Source organism: Salmo salar, chromosome 20 (genome assembly GCF_965601325.2).
Source record: "Salmo salar chromosome 20, fSalSal1, whole genome shotgun sequence".
In the NCBI taxonomy this organism is placed as follows: Eukaryota; Metazoa; Chordata; class Actinopteri; order Salmoniformes; family Salmonidae; genus Salmo; species Salmo salar.
The window spans coordinates 26,677,652-26,693,443 of NC_138310.1; the positions used below are offsets into that span (position 1 = coordinate 26,677,652).

At 42.3% G+C, this 15,792-nt stretch overlaps 1 protein-coding gene across 3 annotated transcripts in view; it reads left to right on the top strand.

Annotated features, from left to right (window-relative positions):
• The first annotated feature begins 462 nt into the window (after nucleotides 1-462).
• Nucleotides 463-15,792, top strand: part of hip1rb (huntingtin interacting protein 1 related b) — a 35,475-nt gene continuing 20,145 nt past the window's right edge. Inside the window, exons 1-8 of one of the 3 annotated variants that reach the window (XM_014161308.3) lie at nucleotides 463-847; nucleotides 11,173-11,236; nucleotides 11,609-11,751; nucleotides 12,596-12,652; nucleotides 12,981-13,061; nucleotides 13,874-13,950; nucleotides 14,294-14,355; nucleotides 15,078-15,218. In XM_014161308.3, the coding sequence (XP_014016783.1) occupies nucleotides 755-847; nucleotides 11,173-11,236; nucleotides 11,609-11,751; nucleotides 12,596-12,652; nucleotides 12,981-13,061; nucleotides 13,874-13,950; nucleotides 14,294-14,355; nucleotides 15,078-15,218 (718 nt within the window). In that variant the 5' untranslated portion in view covers nucleotides 463-754. Of the gene's footprint in view, nucleotides 848-4,171; nucleotides 4,304-11,172; nucleotides 11,237-11,608; nucleotides 11,752-12,595; nucleotides 12,653-12,980; nucleotides 13,062-13,873; nucleotides 13,951-14,293; nucleotides 14,356-15,077; nucleotides 15,219-15,792 lie in introns of those variants that run through there. The other 2 variants (XM_014161307.3, XM_045703135.2) reach the window with 2 other exon arrangements.

A 15,792-nucleotide genomic window follows, 5' to 3' on the forward strand; every position in this document is an offset into this window, starting at 1 on the left:
TACATTACTCTGTTCCAAGCACCTCAATTAGCCCATTGCACCTTGTAAGGCCAAAAAGCATTTTATTAGGCCATATGCGCCATTATCCAGCCTGTAGTCCCTTCCTTTGTGGTTACTATCATAATACAGGCAAAAGCACAAAATCAGATGGATAATGGATTGCACTGTAGTGGTGGAAAAAATACATCAAGTTCACCTCATCCGGATTGTTTTCTTTATTATCATAATAAAATATGATCATAACAAGCATGCAACAAATAATGCATTGAACTATTTTAAAATATTTTCTATGTGGGAAAATGCTGGTTCTGAACGGTAGGTAGCCTGCTATACCGTAACAAAAGCTCTACAGCCTTTATAACAACGTTTCAGGTGGAGTAGAAAATAATCCCGTCCTTTCAGTACCGCATGAGTGACGTCAACAGCTTCCCTGGCGCATGGGTTCCCCCCGATTTGCTATGTGCGAGCTACTGTACTATCCTTCGGTAGACGAGGCTCCACGTACAGCAAACATAGCCTTCATTTCGCGTTTTCCTCCTCTGGCTGTGATCTCGCCATTGAGTTCGCTGCCTACAAATGCCACTCGTGGACGCCGAACCGGTTGTTCGCGCGTTGCTTCTACCAAAAACGACAAGGAGTGTCTTACTTTGACTGTTTTATAATCGTCAATTTTCCTCAATAGCGGGTATTTGTTACAAACATTCCATATCGTCGAAGATCCAGTAAGAATTTCGTCTGGTGCCAAGACGTGAGGATGAATTCCATACGACAGGTGCCTTCAAGGGTGAAAACCAAAAGGATCGAAACGAATTTAGGTGCTGAGAGGGAACATTTTGATAAGCAGCAGGTAAATATGAATACCCTGGTGGTGGCGGTGGTAGAATTTGCGGTTCATAGCTGTTTGTTTAGGTGCTTTATGATAACAAACAGTGTTTCAAATAGCATGTGAGGCCTTTAATTTATCGAACGTATTTGTTATTTGCGCACACGAAAATAAGAACGTTAGCTTGTGAACTGTAATATTCTGCTCCTATTGAAAACGTTTTGATGCAAAATCCGCACCTGGCCCATCACCTGAGTTCCTAATTTGATAGGCCTATGGGACCCCGGATGGTCGAAACATTACTCACAGTAAATATGTTGACGATTTTACTTTAGAGGCTAATGGAAAGTCCCGTATGCCATTGAATCAGCTGTTAGTCCCTGTGGTTGTCTGTGATAAATATTTGATTGCAAACCGGAGAATAAATGACCTCCCTTGAGATTTAGGCCTAATAACTTTACATTGATCAGCTATGTATGCATTTTTGGATAGAGATGTCTTACTGTCCATAACTTTTAACTGTATCATCACCATTACCATCATCCAACAATGAATAATCATCTATTTCCAAAGAATTTCTTACAAAAGGACACTCCTTCACACAGTCTGGGAGCTATAGGTCATGTTTATGACGTCATCAGTGGTAGACCTTTTTTGTTGAAACATTTTAGAAAATAATTTGTATTTTTACCTTTTTTTTATTTTATTTTTCTGCCTTCAGTGTCATTTACTTACTACCGGGGAGCTAATTGGCAATACATTGAATCCTTTAAATGAGTGTCTGCCTCTCAGTGAAGTCCTGGCTCTTAATATAAAGCCTATCATGTTAAACTAAAGGTTTTGTTTGGCTACCTTGTCCAGAATTCCTTGCTCTTAGTGTATTGAAATAGTACGAAGTAGCTTTGAAATTAACTTCCTGTGGATGGATCAACAAATGGCAAATGCAGAACCGAAGTTGAAATAACATTGTAAACTGCTGGTCTCCTCCATCGGAAATGACTGGACAACCAGCAGAAAGCAAACTGTCAACACATTGTGACCCTGGCATGAGGCAAGAGAAATCTCTGCCATCTCCTTGTGCCTTCGATTGATGCAAAAATACAGAGCCTATTATATTCACACAAGGTCAGCCAGACAAAGTTAGGCAGTGATGATACTAAACTGAATCAATGAGAAAGAGGAAACCAATTCCTTTGGCTGGCTGGATGGAGGAAGGAGTGGGCGAGAGAGATTGTGTGGTCCCTTTGACTGCATTGTAAACTGAATGTTTAAATCCGGCAAAGATAAGCACATCAGATCATATCAGAGGCGCAGTCACATGCCCTTGGCACATGCGCTGGTCAGCGCTGCCATAGACATGAGAACCTGACAGATGTTACACCCAAACAGTGACTGGCATTATGTCCAGACATTAGTCAGGCCCTTTGTACTGCTGTCCTGAGTTAGCCTTGTTTTTCCTTCCCAATCTATGGTCTACTTGACCTGTCTCAGTTAACTGTCAGCTTGTGACAGTCAACTCCTGATATGACAGTGCAAATGTAGAGACCGTTATGTAACATGCTACAATGTCCAGGTACTCAACTCAATTCCAAGGACAGGCAGCTCCACCATATTGTCTTTCCATAGAGGGTGCTGCAGAGTCGCTGTGCTGCAGTACTTTACCATCCATATAAAGCTGCCCGAAGTCTGTGTGCTTGGCTTACTGACCCCCCTCCCAAATTTGGTTTCTACGCTACTTTGACAGTTAACAAATCTAGCCTAATGTACAGCACAATAGTGTAGCTCTATCCCAGTCATCAAAGGTACGTAACTGGAAAGATATAAGAAGGCACTGCTATACTTGCTATTCATTCAATACTGCATTACATGATGGATCTAGTTCTTGCCATTGACCTGTAGAATTCTGCTGATTCTGGGGTCTACTGTAGGTCTAATGTTGCACCCCATTCCTCTTTAGTTTTATCTGTGTTGACCTCCCTACCAAGGTCAGATGTCCCACAAAGCACCTGTTGTTCACACACTCACTGTGTGTGTGGGTTTGTGTGAGAGAGTTGGCTCTCCATCATTTCAGATGCCTCAGTGCCCATGAGAGAGGGCTGGGGGAAGGGAGCGGCTGAGTGTAAACACAGCCTCTCTCTAGGCCTCTGAGAACAGCAAAGCATTCAAACATTTTGCTTATGGTCATTATTTATTTTATCTTTATTTAACTAGGCAAGTCCGTTAAGAACAAATTCTTATTTACAATGACGGCCTAGGAACAGTGGGTTAACTGCCTTGTTCAGGGGCAGAACAACAGATTTTTACCTTGTCAGCTCAGGGTTTCGATCTTGCAACCTTTCGGTTACTAGTCCAACACTCTAACCACTAGGCTACCTGCCAGGGTGGCAGTATTAGACTTCTGCCTCCCTTGAGTGGGTGTGTGCAAGACCTAACCCAAACCACCTCTCAATCTCACAGGCTTGTTGTCCGAGAGAGGAAGTGTCTCTACAGCACAGAACACTCCCCTTAATATCCAACTATTGTAGGAGGGTTTGAAGCAATGGCAAGTCATTTGTGTCCACTGTCGAAATCTTCAATTTTGTCACCAAGATATCCGTGTAGGATGTCAGGCTAAGGAGAAGAATCAGCAGGGGCGAGGACAAAGTCGTTTCATCAAAGGCAGGAAGGGCTAGTCCAGTTGCGGCTCAGGTTTCTGTCTGTATCAACACTGTAAGTGACTGAGCCAGCTATTGTTGTGCTGCCTGGGAGGCAAAGCAGGAGACAAGGAGAAATTGAACACAATGGGGACATTTCCAGTAGGTTTCCAGAAAAGCCATTAAAAGGGTGTTCTATGAAAACAGCTAGTATTTGATGTTGTGAGAATGATAATTCAAACTTGTTGAAATGTCACTTTTTTTATGTTGATAATCTTTCCAAGTGATAACAGTGAAGTCTGTTTTTCACAATCAAAGTGGTTTGATATAACAACTTATCTAAACACCCCAAATTCCTCTATCCAGTTTCCTGTTTGCCTCTAAACAATGTAGTGTTGGATAAAGGAGAAATTCAATGTATTCCTTGATGCATTTGAACTGCAATTTGTTGGTGACCGAGTTGGCCTCTTGCTATCATCAGCACCTTACTCTGCTTCTCACCACTCCCAGTGAATTAGTGCTAGACTAGTGAATGCTAACATAACCAGACAATGCGTTCAGCCTCATTAGCAGTGTGTTTACACTAGTTTAACAGCATTAATAGTGGCAGTTGTGTGGTGCTTGGGTATGTGTCTGACCTTGACAACCAGAGCGACAGCAACAGTCTGTTGAATTAAGCTGATAAAGAACTGCAATAACTAGTCACTGCAGGGCACCTGACTGACTGCCCAGTGTGGAGTACACTAGACGTGTTGCTGCTGTGTCTCTGCCAGCTATAGTCTTCCTGGCAGTGATGTCCAAGCACATAGACACACTGTTGAAAGGCAAGAAGGGAGAAGATGACAAGGTAAGAAAGGAGGGAACAGGGATGGGAGGGTTGAAGCAGTGTGTGTGTGTGTGTGTGTGTGTGTGTGTGTGTGTGTGTGTGTGTGTGTGTGTGTGTGTGTGTGTGTGGTGTGAGTTCAGGGATTAGGCTGGGCTCATCACTCCCTCTCTCTCCCTACAACTACCTCTCCCTCAATTGGGGGATTAAGACTTATGTTTTGGGTCCAGGTTCAATGTTGTATCTGTCGAACAGCTAAATAGCGTCAGACTGTCTGTGGCCCACTTAGATCATAGTTAAGTCTATTTTCTCCTGTGGCCAACCAGATGAATATACACCTTCCTGACCTTCTTAAAGCATTGCTGTTTGAAAGTTTCAATGGCAGTGGTGGAAAAAGTCATACTTGAGTAAAAGTAAAGACCTTTTTTAATAGAAAATTACTCAAGTGAAAGTCACCCAGTAAAATTGTACTTGAGCAAAAGTTTAGAAGTATTTGTTTTTAAATATACTTAAGTATTGGAAGTAAGTGTAATTGCTAAAATATGCTTTATTATCAAAAGAAAAAGTGCTAATAATTTCACATTCCTTATATTAAGCATGCATTTTGCATCATAAGGGGAAGATTTCTGTATTTTGAAAGTTACCTTGAAACATATCTTAACTTGATTGCTGACAAGGAAACATTTTGGGACTGTGTCAACAATGGACTAATGAAACAAATACCAGAACATTGTTTTGGGATGGAATTGTCCTTTAAGTACTTTACACCACTGTTTAATGGTATTTGTTTCTTTGTATGAATGAGGGAGTAAATTGAGGGAGTGTGCCAGTGGGAGACAGGGTAGGTCTTTTGTTGGTTTGTGACATTGCCAACCTTCAATTCTAGACTTCAAGCAGTTCTGTAAATTGCATTGCTCACACTTTACTGGACTATGCACTGTAAGCAGTCTCTGATCAGGTTAGTGTAACAATGATCCCCCTTCCCTCTTGCTTCCTTTCTCCCACACACTCCCTTACCCCCGTCTCGATCTCTCCTCTGAGTGACAGTCAGTTTGAATGTATTATGGAGCCTCCCTGCAGCCATGCTGCTCTATGGCCATCTGTTGAGGCCTCTGTGCCAGGCGCTGTGTGCCAGAATGTGGCCCCCATCAAATCCAATCTTCTATCCCAGCTGACGGGCCTTCCTCCTCCCACAAACCCCTCATTGTCCAGCACCCCTCCAACCTAGGGATGGGCATTTCGAAATTATTTCAGTATTCATGATATTGTTTTGGATATCCGGATAGTCGAAATACATTTTTTAAATAAAATATATTTTTTTCAACTTCATTTTGTTTCAGCAGGGGGTGGGGGAGGGGCAAAAGGAGCAGGGGGCGATGTGACAGTCTGTGGCATGGAGGGAGGAAGAAAGTAGCCAAAATGACTCGCTCCAGTTAGACAAATTTGTTGCTGCCATACGTTAGCTATCATACCATCTGGTAGTACCCGTCTTGACTGAATCAAATCATTGTAAAGAAGCTAGCTAGCTAAAGTAGCAAGGCTAATTGAGGCTATTTTGCTGTGCTTCCCTGTTCAATGTCTAAAACAACTCCATTCATGGTTGATCATTGTAGCCTACTCCTTCTCAGTTATCCAATTCTGTAATTTTAATTCCATTCGGCATTGATTAGAAATCTCCCACTTCACCAGTGGTGTGAAGTACTTAAGTATTTTTGGGGGGTATCTGGACTTGGTATTTTTTGGTATTTTTGACAACTTTTACTCCACAACATTCCTAAAGAAAATAATGTACTTTTTACTCCATACATTTTCTCTGACACCCAAAAGTACGATTACTTAGCAGGACAGGAAAATTGTCGTATTCTCACACTTATCAACATCAAGAGAACATCCCTACTGCCTCTGACCTGGCGGACTCACTAAACACAAATGTTTTGTTTGTAAATTATGTCTGAGTGTTGTCATGTAGTTATGTTCGTAAATATAAAAACAAGAATGGTGCCATCTGGTTTGCTTAATATAAGGAATGTGTAATGATTTATACTTTTGATACTTAAGCATATTTTAGAAATTACATTTACTTTTGTTACTTAAGTATATTTCAAACCAAATACTTTTAGACTTTTACTCAAGTACTATTTTACTGGGTGACTTACTTTTACTTGAGTGATTTTCTATTAAGGTATCTTTAAGTATGACTGTTGGGTACTTTTTCCACCACTGCACTTCACTTGCTACACATGGAACCGCTGACTGTAGCACCACTTTGATTGACGACAATAACAATAAGCTACACGTGAAACTTGTGTAGGCAACCAGTGCATCTTTTTTATGGGGCACACTCATAACTGTCATAAAACTGTTTTATAAAAATGATGAGTGTAATGGTCTATCCTTGTAGGCTATGTAGCAATGTCACATATTTCATTTTAGACAAAGCTAAGTATACTCTCCCAAGTTATCGAATACTAACGTCTGTTTGGATATTCAAATAACCTTGTCCATCCCTAATCCAACCCACCACTTGCTCTGGCCCCCTAAGCCAAGGGGGGTAGCACTAGCAGTAGCCTCACAAGAAGGGTTCTTCATTAACCAGGACACCCCTATCTTTCTCTTTTTTTCTCCAACTCTACCCCTGCTCTGAGTGGTCCCCTTAAGCGCACAGTAGCCCCTCTGTGCTTTGTTTAGTGACTATGTGTTTTGGTAGAGGGGGAGGTTGGTAGGTTGTGGTGTCTCCAGAGTTTCACTAACTAAATGAAGTCTTTATGCATTTGTGGGATTGCTGGCCAATTTTGACAGGCCTGCCTCGGATATCCGATAAATGTGAGGATTGTATTCCTCCCTCCCTGTGTTTACGATAAGATGTATGTGTGCATTCTAGGAAGAAATGTCATGTAAATACCAGAGTGAGTGAATGTATATCACTGTGTATATACAGCCAGAGGGTGAAGTAAAAATGTGTGTTGGTCTGTTTGAGCCTGTGTTTGTGGGATTCTTTTGCGATTGAGTGGCTAACTGTGTGTGTGTGCAGTACCAGTCAAAATTTTGGACACACGTACTCATTCAAGGGGTTTTCTTTTTTTTTTTTATACTATTTTCTACATTGTGGAACAATCGTGAAGACATCAAAACTTTGAAATAACACAAATGGAATCATGTAGTAACCAAAAAAGTGTTAAAAAAATCAAAATATATTTGAAATTCTTCAAAGTAGCCACCCTTTGCCTTGATGACAGCTTTGTACATTCTTGGCATTGTCTCAACCAGCTTCATGAGGTAGTCACCTGGAATGCATTTCAATTAACCTCTCTGGGATATGTGGGACGCTAGCGTCCCACCTCGACAACAGCCAGGAACAATATGGGGTCATATTGCACTTCCTACGGCTTCCACTAGATGTCAACAGTCTTTAGAACATTGTTTCAGGCTTCTACTGCTAATGGGGAGCGAATAAGAGCTGTTTCAGTCAGGTGTCTGGCAGTCAGCCATTATTTTAGTTACGGCCGCGTGCGTGACTAAACTAAAGGCGTTCACCTGGGCCATCTGCTTAGAGTGCTCTTATTCGCTCCCCTTTCACAATAGAAGCCCGAAACAACTTCTAAAGACTGTTGACATCTAGTGGAAGCCGTAGGAAGTGCAATCTGACCAAATGTACACTGTATATTGGATAGGCAAGGACTTGAAAAACTACAAACCTCAGATTTCCCACTTCCTGGTTGGATTTTTCTCAGGTTTTCGCCTGCCATATGAGTTCTGTTGTACTCAGACATCATTCAAACAGTTTTAGAAACTTCAGAGTGTTTTCTATCCAAATCAACTAATAATATACATATCTTAGCTTCTGGGCCTGAGTAGCAGGCAGTTTACTCTGGGCACGCTTTTCGTCCGAACGTGAAAATACTGACCCCCAGCCCAAAGAGGTTAACAGGTGTGCCTTGTTAAAAGTTAATTTGTGGAGTTTCTTTCCTTCTTAATGCATTTGAGCCAATCAGTTGTTGTGACAAGGTAAGGGTGGTATACAGAAGATAGCCCTATTTGGTAAAAGACCAAGTCCATATTATGGCAAGAACAGCTCAAATAAGCAAAGAGAAACGACAGTCCATCATTACTTTAAGACATGAAGGTCAGTCAATCCGGAACATTTCAAGAACTTCAGACCACCACAGGAAAGGAAGGAAGACCCAGAGTTGCCTCTGCCTCAGAAATTGCAGCCCAAATAAATGCTTCAGACACATCTCAACATCAGCTGTTCAGAGGAGACCGCATGGATCAGGCCTTCATGGTCTAATTGCAAGAAACCATTACTAAAAGGACACCAATACGAAGAAGAGACTTGCTTGGCCTAAGAAACGCGTGCATTGGACATTCGACCAGTGGAAATCTGACCTGTGGTCTGATGAGTCCAAATGTGAGATTTTTGGTTCTAACTGCCGTGTCTTTGTGAGAAACAGAGTAGGTGGACGGATGATCTCCATGTGTAGTTCCCAGCGTGAAGCATGGAAGTGGTGATGTCATGGTGTGGGTGTGTTTGGCTGATGACACTGTCAGTGATTTATTTAGAATTCAAGGCACACTTAACCAACATGGCTACCACAGCATTCTGCAGCGATACACCATCCCATCTGGTTTGCACTTTGTCCTGTTAAAAAACAAATGATAGTGGGACTATGACCCAAAACACACCACCTGGCTGTGTAAGGGCTATTTGACCAAGAAGGAGAGTGATGGAGTGCTGCATCAGATGACCTGGCCTCCACAATTACCTGACCTCAACCCAATTGAGATGGTTTCGGATGAGTTGGACCGCAGAGAAGGAAAAGCAGCCAACAAGTGCTCAGCATATTTGGGAACTCCTTCAAGACTGTTGGAAAAGCATTCCAGGTGAAGCTGGTTGAGAAAATGCCAAGTGTGCAAAGCTGTCATCAAGCAAAAGGGTGGCTTCTTTGAAGAATCTAAAATCTATTTAGATTTGTTTTAACACTTTCTTTAGTTACTTCATGATTCCACATGTGTTGATGTCTTCACGATTGTTCTACAATGTAGAAAATAGTAAAAATAAATAAAACCCCTTAAATGAGTAGGGGTGTCCAAACTTTTGACTAGCACTGAAGATACAGCCATACATTTGCCCCTGCACAGTGTAGCATACCATTGTCTCTTTTCTGTGGGTTATTGAGGGGGAAGTGGGGTGAGAGAGAGGCTGGGATAGTACCAGAGAATCTGTATAAATGAACCATAACAGCTCATGCATGTTACTGCGAACTGGATTAGTCAGTTATGTAATTAGTTGAACTGAAATGGAACAGCAGGCTGTGAGTGAGCAGGGGCTCCAGAGCTTTTGACCTCCTCCATCATCTTGTCCTTTTCACCTGCTGTGGTCTCAGAATGAGGAGCTATTGGCCAATGCTTCCGTGTTCTTGTGTTGTGAGGAATGCTATGGTAGTCCATTATTTGTTGCGCTTGCTCCTACCCGCCGTCGAGTCTGGAGATATGTGACAGGATTATCTGAACTAGTCGGCTAGAGAAATGTGATATTTTACACTTATTTCCCTCATTTATTAATTACAATCGGTTGCGCTAGTCTTCAGTGGGTCTGTATGGGTCAGGCAAAATATAGCTTGTTCTCAGAACTGTTGAAGATTCAATGCAGATCTTATGTAAGGACAAGTTTAGACTGAGGGTTACTATGATAAGACTGGCTAAAAACACACTGTTATTTCTATCAGAGGTCACATGCTTGTTATGTTTTGGATTCAGAGCGTTCCCTTATCCTCTAGCGTTACTAACTATGCCTTTAACAGTGACGGGCCAAGCCTATGTAGTGTACATAACCACATTGAGGAAAGTGTTGAGACCTAGCTCTGACGATCTGCTTCTCTCCCTTCCTCCCTCCATTCACTTGGACTTGTTCTACCTGTTAGCCTAGTTGCCCGAGGGCCAGGACACTTGCTCTGTGTTGCTGGTGACGACATGTCTCTTTCCTCCATTGTCATTATCCACAGCATAACATGTAGATAGGTTGCCCTGATGCATGTAGTGTTTTGGTAGCATGTAGGGTTTCAACTGATAGGAAGGCTCATTTTGACAGGTATTGTAATTCCTCTAATGCAGGGATCCGGCAATTACGTTTGGAATGCTGTAAGCTTGCGTTTAAAAAAAATGCACACACCAAAGTAAATGGAACAGAAGCCTATGGGCTTGTTCAGTCTACTTTACTCACGGTAGCCTAATGAAGGAAAAACAGAGGGGTTATTGAACCCTTATTACACGAGCCTCTGCATGTAAACATACACAATCATTTTTCTGATTCTGTCACAATGCAATCTGCTGTATTCTCAGCATCTCCAGTACAACTCTTCTCTGGCCTTGTATTTCATAACACACTATGGCTTATCAGTAGCCTTTGTTGTGTTTAAAAGACTACTCCCTCCCTCTGTGCTGTTGAAACAAGGGTTGCCTTGTCAACTGCTACCATTCCACCTGATAGTATGGGTGTGTGGAGACTTGCTGATCACACATCTAGTGAACACAACCTATCACTCCCTCTCTCCTGGGTCATCTGACTATTCTGTACATGAATATACTGTACACTAACCGGGGACATAGATTGGCATGGTGGTGTGGCCCTAAAATAAAACCAGGTAAAGGGATGATCAGTATGGCTTTTATTTGTATAAAGTGCTAGTTCATTATTCAAGTGTCTTGTTTTGACATTTGATTTTGTTTATAGAAATGGCGCTCTTTTTTATTAATTCCGCATTTTGGAAAGTCTTGTACTCAAGTTCAATCTAGCTCCCATTTTAAAATGTGTTTTTGTTTTGTCACTGAGTGGTAGTTCGGTAGCCATAGTGACTTATGACCTGAACCTGTTCTCTCTCTACTCTCTCCTCCAGCTCAGCAGCATCAGCAAAGCCATCAACTCCAATGAGGCGCCTGTGAAAGAGAAACATGCACGCCGTATCCTTCGATATAACCCCAAACTGGAAACAGCGAACCTTTTGCTATTATTTGCTCCAAACTTTGTACTCCTGATAACCCACTGTCTTCCAACAGGGCTGTTTTTAACCACTCGAGTTGTTGAGTTAATGTACTGCAGAAGGTAATTGCTTTTTAGAGTTGACATTTGCCATCATGTAGGCTATACAGCCACCTAGTATATTTTACTGTTGCAGGCATCGATGGAAACATTGCTTATTTTAATCTCCTTAGATTGGAAATACTGTGATTTTTATCATCGTGCAAGAGAAAATGAAAGAATATGTGAGGGAACGAGAGGTAGTATTTTGGCTTTGTGTTTTGCTTCTTGGCTCTTCCTTGACGGCCCTACAGGGATCATTCTGGGGACCCACAGAGAGAAGGGAGCCTTTACTTTCTGGTCCTATGCCTTGGGCCTCCCTTTGTCCAGCAACTCCATCCTCAGCTGGAAGTTCTGCCACGTGGTGCACAAAGTGCTGCGGGATGGCCACCATAACGTAAGACCTGCTCTATACACTCTAGTACAACTGCGCTTCTGTTTATATATATATATATATATATATATATATATATATATATATATATATATATATATATATATATATATATATATATATATATATATATATATATATATACTAAAGAAAAATGGCGAGAGACAAAAGGAAAATGCATGTGCAGGTTGTAGGTGGAAAATTTGAGACAGACCTTAGATGAAAATATTGCATAATTGGTAGCCTATAGTATATTAAAAAATAAATAAAAATGCAATATTGCTTTGAGCAGAGCTCACAAACTCACTCATCGCTGTAACTCCCTAACGGGCTCGGGAGAGGCCAAGGTGGAATCATGCGTCCTCCGAAACGTGACCTGCCAAACCTCGCTCCTTAACACCCGCTAGCTTAACCCAGAAGCCAGCCGCACCAATGTGTCAGAGGAAACACCGTTCAACTGGTGACTGGGGTCAGCCTGCAGGTACCTGGCCCACCAAAAGGAATCGCTAGAGTACGATGAGCCAAGTTAAGCCCCACCGGCCAAACCCTCCCCTAACCCGGACGATACTGGGCCAATTGTGCACCGTCCTATGGGACTGGGTTGTGGCACAGCCCGGGAATGAACCCGGGTGTGTAGTAACGCCCCTAGCACTGCAATGCGGTGCCTTAGACCGCTGCGCCACTCGGGAGACCCAAGCATGGAGGTTTTTATGCGGACCGCAGGCCGTAATTAGTCCAGTCAAATTAGCTTAATGGTGAAATGTTAATTGTATAATTGAACATTATTGAGTGACTGTTTCAATACTATTATTGAATTGACCTTATCTATCCCCTTTTTGCCCTCCAGAGCCTTCAGGACTGCATGAGACATCACAGTAACATAGTTGAAACAGGGCAACTATGGGTGAGTCTGGAGATTGTGCTGTGTTTTTGTTGAGGGGTGCTTGAATAGTTTGAATACATTTGTGCGAAGAAATGTAATGTCAGATGGCTTGAAATGGGGAAAAATCCCTTGCTTTAATGATTTAGTTTAGGAAAAAATGCAGGACATGTTTTGAAATCCTCTTTTCAAACATCATCTTCCCCCTCATACAGTAATTGTGCTTCCTGTGCAGGCAGGGTTAATCTGTCTGCTGCAGATTAGAGAGGAAAGGCTAGAATGGGAGATTTTTCTTGCTGTGTTCAAATAAAGCACAGCTTAATGCTTGTTGCTCGCTCACTCTTGTTTCCAGGGCAACCTTCATGACAGATATGGCCAGCTGGTGGCTCTGTATGCTAAGCTCCTCTGCACGAAGATGGAGTTCCACGTGAAGGTACGCCTAACCTCTATAGCCCTCAAACTCAACTCTGGACCTCAAAGCCAGTTCCACTGTGTTTTTTCATTGTTCCCTCAAATCACAGACTGATTTAGAACTGGGACACCAGGTGGGTGCAATGAATTATCAGGTCGAACAGAAAACCAGCAGGCTCCTGACCTCGTTGAGTAATAGTTAAAATACCCCTGCTCTATAGCACGTGTCAAACTCTAGGCTCGCGGGCCGGATCCGAGCCCATTCAATCCAGCCCACGGGTGGTTTGCGTATTTAAAACATTTATATAAAAATTCTGGGAAACAACAATCTCAATCCACATTGAAATGACTAAAACCAAATCAAAACTGTCTATAGATGATAATGGACCTTTGTCTCTTCACTCTGTCCGACTTGATAAAAGTCATCAAAACGAAAGCTAGACAGTCAGGTAGCATCGATAATTCCAAAAGCAATGGGTAGAGAACTGTTTTCTGTACATTTTGACAGAGAGGAAATATAATCCTTTTTATGTGCGGCCCTTCAGACCTCGGTGAAGACTGAAATAAGGCCCGCGGCCAAAATGAGTTGACACCCCTGCTCTACAATTTTGGGGGACTGCATGCTTTACCATAAGAAGACATTGGCTAATCTTTCCACTGTATGCATTGCCACAAGTGCTTTCACAAAATGCCACTTAATTAAACAAACAATGTATGCCATTTGAAATGATTTACATGTGAGATCATTAGATATTTCTAATGTTGTACCATCCTTGAGAAATGATGTACAAGAATTGTTGGATCATTTTTGCAATTCTTTTGTCTTCTGTGCAGCATTCTGAAATCCGAGCCAACCTAGAAGTAACAGATGAGGTTCTGGAGCGCGTTGCAGGAACAGACATCAATAATGTGTGAGTGTGTTCTCTTCTCCTTTACTTCTCCCTCTACAGTCTCCACACATCCCTGGCACTCTAACGGTGCACTCCCTCTCCTGTTAAGGAGTTATCAGAATATCATACAGGGACGTCATACAAATGTGAATACATTTAATTGACATAGCTCAAGTGAAGTAAATTATTGATATAAAATATAAACTTAACATGCTTTCTGATTCAAAGGAAGCCATCATACCATTTTGTTGCCATTTTAAGTAGATTGAGAACTGTGGAGACAAGGGAGAGAACCAGCTGCTCTTTTCTTAAGGGAGCCATTAGCCTTGTGTTACTAAGGGGGATATCGACTTCACTCCTGCAGGTTCCAGCTCACTGTGGAAGTGTTTGATTACCTGGATACAGAGCTGAGGCTAGCTGAGACAGGTGAGAATCCTCCGCTTTTCTCCTACCTACCTACCTCCACCTCTCAAAGGATGGGTAACCTGAGGTACAGGGTCTGTTTCCATTAACTGTTTGTGTGCCTGAAATGGACTAGGGACAGGATAGTGGCCAGTTAAATAGAGACTTGTGAGCACACACTTGTTCTGCTGTTGAGGGAGTGAGTTAATCCCCCCAAAAGTTAAGGGAAACACATTTCTAAACCACTTTTTGTTTAGTATGATTAGGGCCCTCATGTAATTTCACCAAAACCCTATAAATAGGTTATAAATGTTTGCTATTAGAGGACATTCCTTGTTTTTCTTCTGATTGGCTGTAATTGCATTATGCACCTCCCTGCCCTGCAGGATGTTGTCACAGCCTGTGATCCTGAACAAGTATAAACAAACAGTACAACTGTAAACAACCCTGCCTGCCTCTGTGACTAACTGGGCACCTTGTACTCAGGAAACATGGGAGCTCCTAACCGCCTTGTGCTTTCACACATCTACCCACACTACTGCTAGATCTGCTGATAACTGTTTTCCACCCACAGAGTGGGTGATTCATAAATGTCTGAGCCATTGTCCAAGTGCTGTATTTCTGAACTAGTGACAGTGAAAGATGTTTTACCCAAGCAAGACAGCGATACCAAATCCTCCCCATTTAAAGATTGTTTGTTTATTGTGGTGTTTGTTATATGTTATACATTGGCGTGTGATCTGCAGTGATCCGGCAGCTCAACACGTCCATTGCCATCTCTACGCTGACGTCAGGCCAGTGTCGCCTGTCCCCCCTCATCCAGGTCATTCAGGACTGCAGTCACCTCTACCACTTCACCGTCAAGCTGCTCTTCAAGCTGCACGCTTGTACGTTGGCATCTTAATCTCAACTGCATGACATATTTTTCAAAATGTACTGTAACATCAAATTGTATTAGTCACATGCGCCGAATACAACAGGTGTAAACCTTACAGTGAAATGCTTACTTACGAGCCCCTAACCAACAATGCAGTTTAAAAAAAATACAGATAAGAATAAGAGATAAAAGTGGCAAGTAATTAAAGAGCAGCAGTGAAATAACAATGGTGAGACTGATACAGAGTCAAAGTGCGGGGGCAACGGTTATTTGAGGGAGTATGTACATGTAGGTAGAGTTATTAAAGTGACTACATAGATGACAACAGAGAGTAGCAGTGGTGTAAAGGGGGGGGGGGGGGGGCACTGCAAATAGTCTGGGTATGCATTTGACTAGATGTTCAGGAGTCTTATGGCTTGGGGGTAGAAGCTGTTTAGAAGCCTCTTGAACCTAGACTCTCCAGTACTGCTTGCCATGCGGTAGCAGCGAGAACAGTTTCTGACTAGGGTGGCTGGAGTCTTTGACAATTTTTAGGGCCTTCTGTCACCGCCTGGTATAGAGGTCCTGGATGGCAAGAAGCTTGG